We start from the raw sequence: 17,928 nt of genomic DNA, 5'->3' as shown, positions 1-17,928 counted from the left end.
AAGTCAACCAGATAAAATTAGATTTGCACAATTTGCTTTTATCTTGTCATTTTGCCTTTGTGTCTTTTTAATGTCTGTGTTGTGTTTGTGTTATAAGCTAGATTCTGTTATCTTGAAAGATTTAAAATGAAGCAGCCAGAAAAACTTCTAGCCAGAGAGGAAAGATTAACAAACTTTCATAGCTGAAGCAGTTGTCTTAGTAAGCAGGACTAGCTCCACTTTAGGCTATCTGCACATTAAGTTATAAGAAAAAGAAAGGAAAAAAAACCCTGCAATTTTTTTTCATTGCAATATTGGCCAAGTTGGAATTAAAGAAATAAAATTAGATAAAGTTATAGAAGTGATAAAAACATCTTAGTGGATTCTGGAGGTTTGGAAATCCATCATTTTAAGATCGCAGGAAAGAACTCCTGAGACTTTAGGATAGTTCCAGGAACTTAGTAAGTTTTGGGGTACCACTCCATATAATTTGTTATAAGGAAAAAATGAGGATTAAATCTTATAAAAGTTTTTTTAAGGTAATTGGCAAGATTAATATTCCATTATTTTAGAGTAACTTAAGGCATTGAGTTTGGCAGTCATTCCCAAAGTGAAGAAAGTGAAGGAAAAAAAATTGGTAAATGATTTGTACCTTATAACCACTCCTTGTTAACTCTGCCTTACCATTTCACTTTTTATCTTATTTTGCTAATAATCTTAGTCCACCTAACTGTAAACAAATTAAGCTATTTTTGATTGGCAACATTTTCACACTGGGTTTTCTCTTGAGATCACAACTAGCAGAAGAGGATGAAACTAGTCCCTGAATCCCTTCTGTACCATTAGGAAAGGAAAATCTGGTCCCTTTAATCAATAAGAAATGTGAAGAAGAAATTCTGTTTTTACTGTAAGAAACCTGGTCACTGGAAAACAGAAAATAGAATGAAAGGTAGCGTAGATGCTGAAAAAAGGAAAAACATTCTAGGAAGTATTAAGGGACTCCTGACAACTCCAATCATGTATGTTCTCCCAAATTTCATACCCGATCGCCCAGGATACAACACATGCCAACTAAGAATGGGAAAATCTGGAAATTATTTTAAAAAAAGATTCAAAACCCCAGCTTCAACATAATGTAGCTCTAGGGAAGGATAATAAGAGGGAAAAAATCAGTAAAGTTCTCTGCCTTTGCCCTTTCTCTCCTTTCCTCCAGAGTCATGAGTATACCTTAGCCAAGGGGATTGCTCACATTACAATTCACGTCTCTTTGTTATCCCCTGTGAGATCAGATTAAGAGAAATACTGTAGGATCAAAACATACGCACAATTTGATGACTCTTGGAACATAATTCCAAACTGTTCTCCAGAATGGTTGGATCTGTTCACAACTCCACCAACAATGTATTAACGTCCCAGTTTTCCTGCATCCCCTCCAACATTTGTCATTATCTTTTCCTGTCCTCTTAGCCAATGAGAGGTGTGTAGTGGTACCTCAGAATTGTCTTAATTTGCATTTCTTTGATCAATAGTGATTCAGAGCACCTTTTCATATGACTAGAGATGGTTTCAATTTCATCATCTGAAAATTGTCTGTTCATGTCCTTGACCATTTATCAATTGGAAAATGACTTGAACTATTATAAATTCGAGACAATTCTCTATATATTTTAGAAATGAGGACTTTATCAGAACCCTTAAATGTAAAAATGTTTTCCCCATTTATTGCTTCCCTTCTAATCTTGTCTGCATTAGGTTTGTACAAAACTTTTTAATTTAATATAATCAAAATTATCTATTTGGTATTCAATTATGACTCTCTTTCACACATACACACACACACACACACACACACACACATGAACCCACAAGTAGGATGGACTATGATATAACCATTTTTAGGTCTTGAGTTATGGTATATGAATGTTATGGAATATTATTGTTCTGTAAGGAACGACCAGCAGGATGATTTCAGAAAGGCCTGGAGAGACTTCCATGAACTGATGCTGAGTGAAGTGAACAGAACCAGGAGATTGTTGTACACGGCAACAAGATTATGTGATGATCAATTCTGATGGATGTGGCTCTTTTTAATAATGAGATGATTGAGGCCATTTCCAATGATCTTGTGATGGAGAGAGCCATCTACACCCAGAGAGGAGACTGTGCGAACTGAGGGTGATTCACAACATAGCGTTTTCACTCTTTTTTGTTGTTATTTGCTTGCATTTTGTTTTCTTCCTCATTTTTTTCCTCTCTGATCTGATTTTTCTTGTACAGCAAGATAATTGTATAACTATGTATATATAAATCTTAAAAAAGAAAAAAAAAAGAAATTCTTTCTACAGAATCTCTGCTACAATGCTTCCTGTGACAATTTAACCAGATAGCCCACTTCATTACTGAACAGTACAATCGTTAGAAAGTTTTTCCTTTTCTATAAATGGGGGTAAATATAAAGGTGGATAGAAGTTTCTACACCACCTGGTTTTATGAGCAAAGGGTACATTACATCAGACTGACAGTATCACACAGAGATGTTAGGCAGACAGTGACAAAGTCCCTTCTGAATATCTACACAGGCCCAGTCAGTTTTAAAGGAAAATAAGCACTGCACATAAAGCACTGTGGCCTAGCTTCCCGTGCAGGTCAGTGAGCCAGGCTTGTGGGGTTGCCAGAGTGGCCCAGAAGTCCTGTCCGACTATGATGCCTTCCTGCCCGGCTGCTCACGAGGAGCATTTGGCCACACTGACTCTGGCCCTGCGGAGAAGACTGCTCTTCTGCGGCCTTCCTGGCTTGGCGGCCTTGGTCTGAGAGGGAAGCCAGCTTGCAGCCAGCCCATCCTGCTTCCTCCTCCCCATAATGGGCAGCAGCTGGCTGCACACTCACCTCAAGGGAGACCTCTGCTGCCCTCTTCTGGAAGCAGAGTCCAAAGGATCTGCTCTTCAACTGCCTGCTGTCAGGACAGACCCCATCTCAAGCTATCACTACAATATACAATAACTAGGAAATGCCACGAGAGAGCTATAAATAAGGACTCTAGAAGGGAAGAGAAATTAATTCTGATTTAAATTTCATGAAAGACATGGATTTTGACCTGGGTGTTAAAGGATACATGGATTACGATTGGATTATAACAGAGTGGGGTCGGCAGGTGAGGGTAGAAAGGGAAGGACATGCTATTATGGGCATTGTCAATACACATTTATTAAATGCCTACAATATGTCAGGCACTGTGCTAAGTGCTGGGGATATGTAAAAGGCAGACCCCGTTCTCAAGGAGACAGAATATGCAAATAATTATGTACAGACACATTATTTCTAGGAGAAACTGGAAATAACCAGCAAAGGAAAGGCACCAGAATTAGGAGAGATTGTCAAAGTCTTCCTACAGAAAGTAGGATTTTGGCTAGGAGCTGAAGGAAACCCAGGAAGTCAGAAGGCAGAATGTAATGTCCTGGTTAGTTTTCTGGAGGTCTCAGGACCAGCCTTGGTCTCAGCAGAATAACCACCATGAGAATAGTTGGGGATAAAGTCCAAAGTCTCTATTATCTTCTTCAGAGTCTGCCTCCCCTGGGGCCCAGCTAACTTTCTGGAGGCCTCCCGGATCAGTCTTGGCTTCAGTGGAGTAGGCAGGAGAGAGAACAGAGGCTGGTCCAAGATGGAATCTCATAAAGTGCAGGAGGCAGGAGAGGCACCACAACAGCTGATCAAAGATGGAATCACTCATCTCAGTGGAGAAGTGAAGGACACAGGACAGCCACCCTGAGGGTCTTTATCTTCCAGTCTGTCTCACCTCCCAGAGCTCTCAGATCTTATATATACTCTATTATAATTACATAATTGTAGGTGTCAATCTTGTACAATAGGTGTCAACTTGTAGAACCATACTAAGTACTAAGTACGTGTAAACCAGAGAATCATTATCTTAATTCCACTGAGTTAACACCTTGTTGTAGGATTAAATCAATCATACTGAGCCTTAAGTATACTTCTCCAGTATACTTTCCTTTGCTGGTTATAAAGGTTCTCTGGACCTTTATATCTCCCACTTTCTTTTGTTTTAGAACATAAGTGGTCACGCCCTCCCTGACTTCTCAGGGAGGAAGGTGAAAACACCAAAGGGAAATGGGGAGTCAGACCAGATTTTGTTATCAGATTTCTCAAGGGTCTCACTTGAAGCAGGTATACATAAATCCATCAACATGGGAGGTATTACACAAGCACATATTAATATAACACAGGCATGTAACAAACAACATGAATCAACATGAGGAATTATACATATCCATAACTCCTAGAAATAGTCCAAAAGGAATCTATTGGCCATTATTTCACATGTCAGGGAATCCAATAATTCCAAGTTTTGAAGTCCTGCAATAGTCTCATCATATGTCAGGGAATCCAATGATTCTTGCAGGTTTTGAGGTTCTGTAATAGTCTCATTATCAGCCATGTTCTTTCAGTGTCAGATGTTTCTTAGGTCTTTTCCTTTGTTTCAAGGATTTTCTCTTTTTCTATCTCTCCAGATGCTTTTTAGCCCCCATCTGACTCCTTCTCCATCTGTAGAGATACAAGCAAACCATTTCTCCCAAGCAGTTAACCTATCTAGTCCCTTCCATTCACCACTTTCTGAATCTCTCCTTATCAACTGGCGATTTTATTAGAGCTCCTTGCACTGGATGCTGCCCTTCTAGCAAGTTAAAAAAACCTGTATTCTCCCCAGTTTTAATCCTTTTCTGCCATCTGATTGCTTCTCTGCTGATTAATCATATCAGAGTCCTGAGTTTCTAAAAACTCTCTGGGTGTAACTTTGGCTGCCATCATGCCCCACCTGTTTTTGGTTTGAGGTCTTGGAGCTGGGCTCCGCCTCTCATTTCCTTGGGTCAATCTACATTCTAAAGCTCAATGGAAACCTTTATTGCATTTTGGACATGGGGTTTTGGGTCTTATTCTCCCATCCTGGTTTCTCACGCTATCTCTTTGCCTACATTGAGCTTTCAGATGCCCTACTTTACCACACTGAAAACATCAACAAGTCTCTCTGGAAGTCCCTTTCCAAGAGGGACTGTCTTCCTATGTACTGCATCAGAGCCTGGGCATAAAAGACATTAGTGCCCATTGTGGCACAGCGTCTTATGATCTCCTCTAAAGGAGTATCTTTGTGTAGTCCCCATATAATTCTTCTACAAATCTCATTAGCATTTTCTCTAGCAAGTTTTTGATCGTTATTCCTGTTGCTGCATTTTCACCAATTGTTCATATGACAGCTGTCTGCAGATGTCCCACAAAATCAGCAAAGGGTTCATTTGGACCTTGCTCTATTTTCCTAAAAGCTTCCCCTCTGTCTTGCCTTCCTGAGAGGCTGCCCCATGCTTTGATAACAGCAGCAGCAATTTGCTCATATGCTATCAAAGGGTAATTAATCTGTGCTGAAGTGGCTGTATACTGACCTTTACCTGCTAGTTGATCAAAAGTGACTGTTATTTTAACTCCAGTTTGCCTATTTCCTTGGGCTTGTATTTTACATAGTTCACTATACTCCAGAAGCCACAATAAGTTTTGTCCAGGTTCTAAACATGTCCTTGTTATATATATTTAATCACTAGGGGTTAAAATTTCATAAGCCAAATTCTCTAATACCATTTTAACATAAGATGATGTAGCCCCATAAAGAGTGCCACCCTTTTTCAGATATTTGATAATTTCCAGATCAAAAGGAGTGTATCTTCTCCTTTCTTGACCTGAAGAGTCAAACTCTTAAATAACAGGGTATGCTTCTATTCTTAAATCAGATATATCCTGCCCTTCTTTTTTTAGCTTTAACTAGTACCTTTTGTAATCATGTTATAGGCTGCTTCATAGGTGGTGCTGATTGTGTCACTGCCACTTCCTCTCCTCCTTTTCCCTCCACTCATCAAGGGTTAATTGAGTGGGTAGGTCAGAGGATGGGGAATGCCCTAATGGCTCCTGCTGTGAAGCACCACACTCCTTAATTTCATCAGAATTGTACTTAACTCTTGTCTAATTCTTTATGCTTTTCAACTAGTTTATCAGTATCCCCTTCCTGCTCTTTCTCCTGTTTCCTTATTCTAAAACTTATATAATTCTCTAAAGCCAATTTATTAAGAATTGAATCAGAACAATTATCATTGTAATATTCAATTAGTTGCTCTCTTAATAGTTTCCACTTATCTGGCTCTAATTTTTCTTCTTTAGAGAACCAAGGGAATGTGTTCTGTAATGTTTCTAAAAGTCCAATGCATTAGGGTCAGGGGCAGATCTCAAGGGCAGAGTATAAGAGGCACTTGGAGGCTTATTCTGCCTGAGCCTAATAAACTGGGCATAAAGGTATTGAGTAAGCCTCATTAATGAGGAAAAGCCTCCTCGCTCTTGCTGATCATGCTCAATCTCGTGCACTCTCAGTCATATTACCAGGGGACTATAAAAAGCAGATTGCAGAAGGTGGGGGAGGGACCTTGAGGGAACTTGAGAGAACTTGAGGGACCTCCAAGGAAGAAAGATGGGAACTCCAGAAGAAAGGCTAGAGGGAACATTAGGGAACACTATGTAAAGAGTTAGAATAAAGACTTGTTGCTGCATACTTGAGTGTCTCGAATGTTCTGTGATGGAACCTCTAAAGAGGTAGCTCTCTGATTGAGATAATCAGAGCCAAGACGTCAGAAGACCTGGTGAAGGTGAGAAACGCCAATAATCTCCTTCCAAGTTACAATCAAACCTTGGTTTTTTATTAGCTTAACTATGCATTCTACACACTTCCTTTGAGGTGGGGAAAGTTATTTTCTAAGCATTTGTCCCATTTTGGTTGAAATACTAGTTTAGCCCTTACCAAATTTTCCTGCTTTTCTAATTTTGTATTCAACCTAATTTCCAGGTCACAGAGACTTTCCCACTGAACTCAGAATTGTGTCAGTCTGGACTGATGAATGTAAATCCTTATTTCCACATTCGGGTGCCAAAATGTAATGTCTGGGCTAACTTTTTGGAGGGCCTTCGGACCAGCTTTGGTCTCAGCAGAGTAATCACCATGAGAACAGTCAGGGATAAAGTCCAAAGTCTTTATTATCTCCTTCACCTGGGGCCCGGGCTAGCTTTCTGGTTTATTAGCTTATTACATAATAAATGATGCTGCCAGGTTTCTTTTGTTATACACTAGAAAGGTATGTGATGGTGGCTTGTTTTCTTTAGTCATTTTGACTTGTTTAGGCTTTTGTTTCTGCTTTGCAGAAAAGACATTTTTTAGACTGCAGAGAAAATACATTTATTGAACTTGAAATGATCATTCAGCTGCCCTACCTTCAACTGTAGATAATATTAAGGATGAAGCAAAATCTTTTTCGTTTGGATTTCGAGTCAGAGAAGCCAGTTCAGAAGTTGATTCTGTCATTTATTACTCTGGTGACTTTCTGAACTGTAATGTTCTGGTTAGCTTTCTGGAGGGCCTTCAGACCAGCCTTGGGTTTCAATAGAATAATCACCACAAGAATAGTCAGGGATAAAGTCAAAAGTCTTTATTATCTCCTTCACAATCTGTTTCCTTCGCTTGGGGCTGGGCTAGCTTTCTGGAGTTAACCCCTTGTTGTAGGACTAAATCATACAGAGCCTTAAGTATATTTCTCCAGGGTTCCTGCCCTTTACAGTAGAGATAAAGAAGAGCATTCCATGCTTGGGGAGGGAGATGGGGGATGTCAGTGAAAATTCAGAGTAGAAAATAAAGTGTCTTGTTCCAAGGAGCATCAAGAAGGCTTGTTGTCTCTGGATCCAGAGTATATAGAAGTGAGGGCCATATAAGGTAGAAGAAGACTGGAAAGGTGAAGGGGGAAGATGATGAAGGGCGTCATCACACAGAGAATGTTGTATCTGATCCTAGAAGTAATAAAAACCTAATAGAATAGGGGAGTGACATGGTTAGGCTGGGGCTTTTGCAAGGTCACTTGGACAACTGAGTAGAGGATGAACTAGAATGGGGAGAGACTTGTGGCAGAAAGACCAATATCAGGTTATTGCAGTCCAAGTATATGGTGGTGAGAAACTGCTTCAAGGTGGTGGCAGTTTCAGAGGAAAAAAAGCATATGTGACAGGTGCTGAAAAGGTAAAAATTGACAGGTCTTGACAACAGATTAAATATGGACAGTGAGAAAGAGAGTAAAGAGTTGAGGATGGTGGTCCCTTTAACAGTAATACAGAGGGATTTAGGGGAAAAGATAATGTGTTCAGTTTTGGACATTGCTAACTATGGAGCAATATACTGTTGTAAAAAGAACCCAGTTTGGCTTTTCTCCAGATGCTAAGATTTGTAGTTACTAAATGTCAAACAAATTTAATAGAGTTAATCTACCAGCCATAGGCTTGGGATACCTATAGTCAGGCCAAATTAGCGAACAGGCATGATACTTATGCAGGGTCTCCTAAATCTCTTACCAACTGATGCCAAAAACCCAACCTCAGCAACTCTTGAAATCACCTAAGTCCAAAGCTATCATAAGAGTGCTCTGTTGATTTAATTCCTGAAGAGCTTAAGGACTTTACATGAGCTTACCAGAGTAGAGATGACTGTGAAGTTGAACCAGCACATCCTACAGTCATAGACATTTTAAATTATTAAGTTTAAGTTATCAAAGATGAAAATGTTGTCCCTTTTTTTTCTGACAAAAAGTAGTACTGGATGAAGTTGAATTTTTTGTGTCACTAGAGACAAATAAGGCACTTAGAGTTTGTCTCAATTAGTGAATAATTTCACTAAGGAGGAAAACTTGCTAGGCTTTATGTAGTGAGATATCCAGGACTAGTCTGTTATTTATAGCAATCATGTAAAACTTGGCACATACCATCTGGCATTTCCGTTTATGGTTTTAGGTATACATCTGTCTCTCCAGCTAGCCTCTAAGGCCCTAACTTAGATTGTGTCCTGGTGCTTAAAGGGTTCTAACAATGAACTTCTCTTCTAACTCTAGCCTTGAATAAAGCATAATTTGTTGTCAAATTATTGACAAGTAGAAAAAGCTGTATTTTAATAATTTTAAGACTGCCAGTTTTATGAGTTAGGGACATATCACAATTCACAGCTTCTAGTTATTCCATGGTATTAATTAGAGATATTAAATTTACTATTGATATTTTTGGAGGCTGGAAAGTAATGTAAGTATGGTAAAGGAAAAAGAATTAGCATTTGTATCCAAAGGGACCTCAGAAAGAGTAAGTAAAGGAGTGAGTAATCATTAGAGTTTAGAAAGTAACTAGAGTGACTAAGTGGAGAAGATAATTTGGTGTATGAAATGGGAGAGAAAGACAGCAAACTGAGATGCTGAGAGCCTGAGCAAATGTGGAACTGATCAGTCTTGACTTCATTGAATCCTGATTGAAAGAGTGTTTGGCACTAGGAGCTGGGTCCTTGTGTCCTTGCTTTACAGCATGTATACAATGCTGGAAGAGCAGTAGTGAGAAGCTGGTAACAAAATTTGTTCATTTATCTGAATCTGACATTTTTGGAGCACTTTCTAGGCTCTTTTGGGAAGGAAGCATGTAGGAAGGTCTGCATTCACATGGGGTATGTGTGTGTATGTGTGTGTGTATATCTATCTATCTATCTATCTATCTATAAAACTAACCTCTCAAGACTTCAGTTTCCTCATTTGTAAAAAGAAAAGGCCCAATTAGATGACTAATTTTTTCCAGCCTCTTTAGTATTTTCTCTCAGAGGCAAACCTGCATGGTTGGAAAACCCAGTCCAGAGGGAAGGCAGTAGCAGTGAAGAACCATCAGCAAGGTGAGTCCTGGGTTAGAGCTAGTGAAAGAGGCTAGTCATACAAGCTTTAGGAGACTGTGGGTACCATGGCATTTTGATTTTGTGATGAGTGTCCTAGTTCAGTATAACTTGAGCTGTTAAAAGAACATTTCACAGAAGAAACAGTATCTGAATCAAGTCTTAAAAGAAGAGAAAGATTTCTTCCCCTCCCCCCCCCCCAGGCTGGGATTAAGTGACTTGCCCAGGGTCACACAGTTAGGAAGTGTTAAGTATCTGAGACCAAATTTGAACTTGGGTCCTCCTGAATTCAGGGCTGGTGCTCTATCCACTGTACCACCTAGCTGCCCCCGAAGAGAAAGATTTCAATATGCATATTGTTTGGGAATGCATTCCAAGCATGAGGGACAGCATGAGTAACAATGTGGAAGCAGGAGGGATGAAAGTTTGGGGAACAGCAAGTAGTTCAGTTTAATCGTAGCAAAGCATCCACAAAGAGGAATAGTATGACATAAGGTTGAAAATATAAGTTGGACATAAATTATGAAGCACCCAGAAATGCCAAGCCAAAGAATCTAAAAGGTGTTTGGTGAGAAATGTGGAGGTTTTTGTTTTGTTTTTTGAGCAGAAAACTGATGTGGTCAGAGCCACACATCAGGAAAATTAAATTAGCAATGTTGTGTAGGATGGATTAGAAAAAGTGGGTATGAGGAAACCAGTTAAGAGGTTATAGGAACAGTTCATGGAAAGAGTAATGAGGACTTTATAAAGTGTGGAAGGAGTAAGAATGACTGATAGAATTTGGTAACTGACTGCATGTAGAGGAAGTTAGAGACAACCTGAATCTTTTACACTTTGGTGAAAAGGAAATTTGTGATACCATTAATAGATCTAGAAAGAGGAACTGGTGTGAAGATAACGATAATGACCATTTTAAATTCTAAGTTTGAAATATGAGCATAGGATCCAAGTAGAGAATCCTAGATTGAATGTCTAATCTCTTTTCCACTTAACATTCCACTTGACATTCCACTTCAGATATTTGAAGATAGCTACTATGGATATCTCTTGTCCTATCAAATCTCCTAATTTCCAAGTCAGATATCCCCTGTACCTTTTCCTTACATGAAATAATTCCAGACCCTTGTAGTCTCCCTCTTTCAAGTTTTTCAGTCCCTCTTAAGGTGTGACATCCCTAATTGGACACAATCCTCAAGATAGTAAGCCATATACACTGACTGGCTATTGGTCTCCTCATATGCACAATTGGGGAATTAAGCTCCAAATTCCCTTCCATATTTTAATCCTTCAATGCCTTTCTGTAAAGGGCTGAAATTCTTGAATCAATGCACTGTGGTTGGACAATCAAGCACTTGAGGCTAATTATCAATTGGATAATACTCTATAAGAATATGCTTGGAAAATGGCCCTTCCCATTATCCTGTGCTATCCTGGTGTATACAGAGAATTGTGGGAGGGACTAGGAGGTGCAGTGAGACTAGCCAGACTGACTCTGGGTAGGAGACGAAGAGGTGAGGTGGCGGAGATTCTGTGTCCATCCCCTTGACTTCTATCATTAAAGACCAAGAATTAAGACTTTTGCTTATCCTGACTCTGGCTGATTCTAAGGTATCCAGGATGCTAACGTGGTCACCATAGCTTTCTTCCCTGCTACTTCAACTCTCACGATTCTCCCCAGTGTTTTTGTCTGAATCCTTAAGGAGGAAATCCCCTCTATCAAAGCAGATCAACTCTTCTGCAACTTAGAATCTCTGAGTTTGCTGAAAGCATGGAGAGATTAAGTGATTCCCAAGAGCTACACAGCCAGGTATGTATCAGAGGTTGGGCTTGAGCTTTTCTCTTTCTGAGTCAGAGGTCAGAAATGTACCCACTATGCCACATTTGCCTTTCAACCTCAACTGTTAAGAGTTCAGCAAGCTCTTCCTGTCAAGTGATACACGGGACAAGCAGAAACCTTTCAGGTGACCATAAATCCCTAGGGGGCAGTCCTTGGCAAAATGTTCACTTCTTGCTTCAATAGCCCACACCTGCTCTCAGAGCCCCTCCCCCATTAGGGACTCTATGCTCTCCTAAGTGAGGGGTCAGATGACACAAGGGACCAAGATTAACTTAATGGAACATCACAACTAAGGCTGTTTTTTACTGGGGCAATGAAGGGCTTCCAGTGAAATCTTAAGGCTTATAATAGTGAAGGGATTATCTTTTGAGTTCTCTCAGTCACAGCACAGATGAAGCTAGATGCTATTTATCTGAGCTGAAGCTCTGCTACCATCTCCATCAGTCACTTTAACTTCTATCACATCAGGAATGGGACCCTGTGGAGAGGGAGTACTGAGGCCACTTCATCCTTTGATGCACAATAAGTTTTCTGCCATGTTACAGAAATGCCCTTGCTGAGCAAGGAGCAATGATTTATCATTATGGGAATGGGTTTAAGCCGAGGGTCACAGCCAGTGGCTGTGTGAGCAGGGATGCCTGGACAGAGCCTCTCCCCTGTGAGCGAGCTGCTGAATTACTGGATTGGCTCTCCTCCCATTGGCAGATGCCATGCATATGCAATGCCCATGAGCTGCTTCTCTGAATGGTGATTGAGGATTGCCTACAGTCCACATGCTGATCACGCTTGCAAAATTGTATATCAACAAGGCTGTGTAGCATAATAAAATGGAACTCTTCTCACACCCTGTGAGTCCCTGCCTCATTCATCTCGCCTCTGAGATCAAAGGGTTCATATGCCATGAGCTCTTAAAAGAGGACTACAACAAGGAAACATTGTCTATTCCTGCAAGGGTTATTGGAGAACCCAAAATTCAGTGAATTACAATAGGTGCACAAATGCCACAGAAACACAATACATGACTTAGACAAAACCCTCTTAACATGAAAGCAACATCAGCCAGTGGCCAATTATATGTGCTATTATGTGATCTAACAAATGGGTCAGTGCCTTTGGTCATTTGGGGATATGGGCATGGTGGCTTTCTTTGTCCTCTCAAGAGGTGATTAAAAAAGAATGCTTGCTTCTGCTGAGCAAGTGCAGAGACAGGAAAAATGTTGCTCCTATTCTTCTGCTATGGTAGCAATCTACAGGTGTGAAACATGATAGAACTTTTTCCATGTTTTTGATCTGTTTTGTTGAATATTGCTTAACCCAATACCTTTCAATTACTAAAGCAGGAAGATCTGAGTTCAAATTCCATCTCAGACTCTTCCTAGGTTATTTAACCCTGATCAAGTCTGTTTCCTCATCTATACTATCAGGATAATAATAACCTATTAGTTCTGCCATTAGTACAACATATGTCCATTCCTAAAATTTTTAAAGCTATGAAAAATAATGAATTTCAAAAAACAGGACTTATAGGAAAGGTGGGGTTGAGGCAAAACTCACAAACTTTGTTAGTGACATAATAAACAGAATGAAATCTAATAAAAAGGGTAGCATTGTTTTTACATGTTAAATGGTTAAAAATACACAAACATTTCACTAAATAGTGGCAATGTCTGCTACTTAAGGGAGCTTGGTCTGCCCCAACTGCAAGCTGGGAAAGTCAAAAACTTCAGAATGAAGGGGCTGAACTGAGGTCATAGCAAAAGGTGGGGCTGAGGTCAGAGTGGAAGGTGTTCAGGACAGTCCTCCTTGGCTTATATCCCCTACTGTGCCTTAAGACAGACAATAAACATTTCTTATCACTTTGAAAAATGCCCGGTTTGCTTGTGGAAGTAGACAGCAGAAGACCTATACCTTGTTGTTTCTCAAGGTTGAAACTGAAAACAACTAAACTCAAAATTTGTTTCATGCTTATGTGAACTAAGTGAAGTGAGCAGAAGTAAGAGAACATTGGACAAGATTATGGGATCATGGACTTAGCTCTTTTCAACAGTGAGGTGAGTCAGGCCAATTTCAATACACTTGGGATAGAGAGAGCCATCTGCATCCAGAGGGAGGACTGTGGGGACTGAATGTGCATCACAACATAGTATTTTCACCTTTTTTTTTCCCCTGAGACAATTGGGATTAAGTAACCTGCCCAGGGTCATAGAGCCAGAAAGTGCTAGATTTGAACTCAGGACTTCCTGACTTCAGGGCTGGTGCTCTATCACTGTGCCCCCTAGCTGCCTTGTTCTCACCTTTTTGTTGTTATTGTTCATTTGCTTTTTTTTTTTTTCTTTTGATCTGATTTTTCTTTTTTAATGATATTTTATTTTTCCAAATATGTGCAAAGACAGTTTTTGCAAAACCCTGTGTTCCAAAATGTTCTTCCTTTCCTCCCTCTTACCTCCTTCCCAAGAAAGCAAACAACCCGATGATAGGGGTTAAATATGTGCAACTTTTCTAAAGATATTCCTATGTTTGTCATGCTGAGCAAAAAGAAAAACATCAGACCAAAAGGGGAAAAAAACCATGAGAAAAAAATAACAAGCAAACAAACAATAAAAAAGGTGATCCACTTTCATTCTTTATAGTTTTCTCTCTGGATGTGGATGAATAAAATGATAAGGGCTTAAACTGGGGTGTTAGTGATGGTGGTGGTAGTGTTGGTAGTAATAGTACTAGTGAAAATGGAAAGGAAAAGGCTTGCTGAGTAGGGGATGGTGTGAAGGGAAGGGAGGGAGAAAATTTTGGAACAAGGTTTTGCAAGGGTGAATGTTGAAAACTATATTTGCATGTATTTTGAAAATAAAAGCCTATTATTTAAAAAAACAGGCTAAATAATGTTAAAAAAAAAAACTATTTTAGAAAAAGAAATTGAACAGACCATAAATGAACTTCCTAAAAAAAAAGCTTTAGAATCAGATGGATTTATAAAACAATATTTAAAGATTAATTAATATCAGTATTAAATAACTTATTTGGAATAACAAGCAAAGAAGTCCTACCAAACTCCTTTTATGAAACAAATATGGAATTGATACCTACACCAGAGAGAACAAAACAGAGAAAGAAAATTAAAGACCAATTTCACTAATGCATATGGATCCAAAAATCCTAAATAAAATACTAGCTAAGACTAGCTAAGTATGTCAATAAAGACTATGCATTGTGACTAAGTGGGATTTATAACAGGAATGCAGGATTGGTCTAACATAAGGAAAACTATTAACATTATTAATCATATCAATAACAAAAATAATATTAGATCAACAGATGGAAGAAAAAAAAACTTCTAAGAAAATATAACACTTATTTCTACCAAAACATTGAAAGTATTTGTATAAATGGATTTTTCCTTAAAATGATAAGAAGCATCTACCTAAAACAATCAGCAAGCATTATTTGCAAGAGTGAATCAAGGATGCTCATTATCATCAGTATTAGTCAATAGTATATCGGAAACATAGCAATAAAAATAAGAGAAAAAGAAATTGAAGGAATCAGAATGAGCAATGAGATAATAGAATTATCTCTTTTTATAGATGATGTGATAATATCCTTGGAAAATCCTAGAGATGCAACTAAAGTTGAACTAATTTTAGCAAAATAGCAGTATATAAAATAAACCCACATAAATCATCAGCATATTTATATATCACAAACAAAACCATGCAAGAAGAAATAACTGTAAATTCCCATGTAAAATAACTGTAGACAGCATAAAATACCTGGAAGTTTATCTATCAAGATAAATTCAAGAACTACATAAACATACTTCTACAACAATTAGAGAAATAAGGCATTTAATTATTAAACTATCTGGTACTAACTAAGAAAAAAGGTAGATCAGCAGAGCAGATTAGACATACTCCAAAAATTTGTAATTTTGTGTTTGAGAAATCTAAAGATTTAAGCTTCTGGCATAAGAATTCACTACTTAGTTTAAAAAATTGTTAAGAAAACTAGAAAACAATCTGGCAGAAACTAGAACAGACAAAATCTTATGCCATCAGATCAAAATGGATACATAACCTAGATATAAAGGGAACTAATGTATAGTAGAAGAACATATAGAGCATATTATCTATTAGATTTATAAATAGAAGATTTTGTGAATAAGCAAGATTATAGAGAGCTTTGTGAGGTGTAAAATGGATAATTTTGATTACCTAAAACTAAAAAATGTCTTCTGTACAACTAAAACCAATGTAGCTGAGATTAGCAGGAAAACAGAAAGTTGTGATAAAAATTTATAGACATTTTCTTGACTAAAGGTTTCATAACTTAAATAACTAATGAACTGTGTCAAGTTTATAAGAATATGAATCATTCCCCAATTGATAAGTGTTCAAAGGATATGAACAGACAGTTTTGGGATAAAGAAATCAAAGCTATAGTCATATAAAATGCTCCAAATCATTATTGATTAGAGAAATGAAAATTAAAACAACTAAGATACTCTCATACTCATCAGGTTAGCTAAAAGGATAGAAAGGGAAAATGACAAATGTTGAAGAGGATGTGGAAAATTGGGGATACATATTCATAGTTTTATAACTCTTTGCACATAATTCCAGTTCACTCTCCAATATATGGTTGGATCATTTCACAGTTCCACCAGTAGGATATTAGGGTCCCAATATATATGTCAGTCTGGTGGGTGGGGGGAAAAGGGACAAAGTCTGAAACAAAAAGTATAACAACTTAAATAATACATTTTACAGTTAGTTCAATTGTATGTCAAAATCACCAGAGAAGTGGCCAGTGAAAGTAAGAGTGGACAGCATCCTGATGTTTTGAAGAAAATAACTGAAGAAGGTAGATAAAGTGATCAAAAATTTTTAATGTAAAATAGACAGGCTTATTCTAAAAAAAGATGCTTCCTATAACTTATCTTTCTGAGAAGAAAAAAAAATTGAATCTGGATTTAATGTCTAAGGATTGTCCACCAATTGTATTGGGAGATGATAGAAAAGACAGTTTTAAATTAAAATCCTTAATTTTTATTGGTCTTGACATCCTTGGGTTCTAAGAGGTTAAACACTTCCAGTTCTTTAGCAGTAAAATAAGAAATCATAGGTTACTAAAGCACCTTTTGAAGATTGGTTTTCAAGTCCTTTTAGCCTAGTTACTGAAATATATCACAAGCATGACAATATTGCATTTAGTGAATTATAATTTTAGATAATGTCCAAGGTCATACAACTATGCTTGGCTTATATGTCAGAATGCAAATTTATGAAAAAATGAATAAAGTTCTTTGTACCAACACATATTAAGATTTAGGAAAAGAAAAAAGTTCAGATTATGCTACTAACATAATATAAATGGCAATGATGACATTTTCATTGTATTGTTGATATAGGTTTTATCTTTAGATAAAGTAGTGGGGTTTTTTTTAGTTTTTAAATTTTTATTTTTATAACTATTTTATTATTTTGTGATAAACTGAAATAAGAAATACACATTTCTTGTCAAATTAAATATTTATTTTAAAATTTTCCATTGAATATTTCCAATGGGTTAGAATAAATGTCCCTATTTTACATGTTATATATAACTTCAATTAATACAAATTCAAATAATATGGCCCTTTATAGGATCACACTTCATTCACATTAATTGGGACCTTGTTGTAAAATGAAAACAATAATACTTATACTACTTAACCTCAAAAGGATTTTGTGAATATAGAACATTATAAGCTTTAAAGTACTTTTTAAATGTGTTAACTTTAAAGTTTTCTTAAACTTAGCTCTCAGAGTTATATAGTTCTTACTATGTACCAAGAACTGTGCTAAGTACTTTATAAATATTATCTAATTTGATTCTCATAAAATTCTGTACACACACACAGACACACATACTGGAAACATCAGTTACTCCTATACATAGTCTGCCCACTTGTAAAGGAGGGAAAAAAATTTTTTTTACTTACCCAGAACACAAGGACATTCATGAGATGATCTATATTTGTCCGTTTAAAGATGGTCTTTCCACTGTTTTGCATTAATTTGGTGTCATGACCTAGGTTAAATACAGATGTATTTTGGGGAATGATCAGTTTTATTCAGAATCAAGCAAAAGAAGTGTAACAAGGCATGGCCCTGGGGAAAGGTCCTTGTCTACAACCCACACTATGGAAGCCACATTTCTAAATTTAGTATCTACAGGGGCATTAGATAGTAGAGGACAGAGTAACAGTGTTACGGGATCATGAAGACAACTGAACAACAAATATTTATAGAAACTTCATACCTATTCCTTTCTTGAGCTCTGAGAGCCTTGTGAT

At 37.7% G+C, this 17,928-nt stretch overlaps 1 protein-coding gene across 2 annotated transcripts in view; it reads right to left on the bottom strand.

Moving 5' to 3' along the window:
* The window catches only part of LOC141550070 (phospholipid-transporting ATPase FetA-like), a 131,326-nt gene that overhangs the window by 45,221 nt on the left and 68,177 nt on the right, over positions 1-17,928 (bottom strand). For both annotated transcript variants that reach the window (XM_074280286.1, XM_074280287.1), the window contains one exon: positions 17,575-17,663. In XM_074280286.1, coding sequence (XP_074136387.1) covers positions 17,575-17,663 — 89 coding nt within the window. The remainder of the gene's footprint in view (positions 1-17,574; positions 17,664-17,928) is intronic.

This window comes from Sminthopsis crassicaudata, chromosome 1 (genome assembly GCF_048593235.1).
Source record: "Sminthopsis crassicaudata isolate SCR6 chromosome 1, ASM4859323v1, whole genome shotgun sequence".
Taxonomy (NCBI): Eukaryota; Metazoa; Chordata; class Mammalia; order Dasyuromorphia; family Dasyuridae; genus Sminthopsis; species Sminthopsis crassicaudata.
The sequence above is the reverse complement of the archived record's forward strand: the minus strand, read 5'-3'. Positions and strand labels throughout refer to the sequence as shown.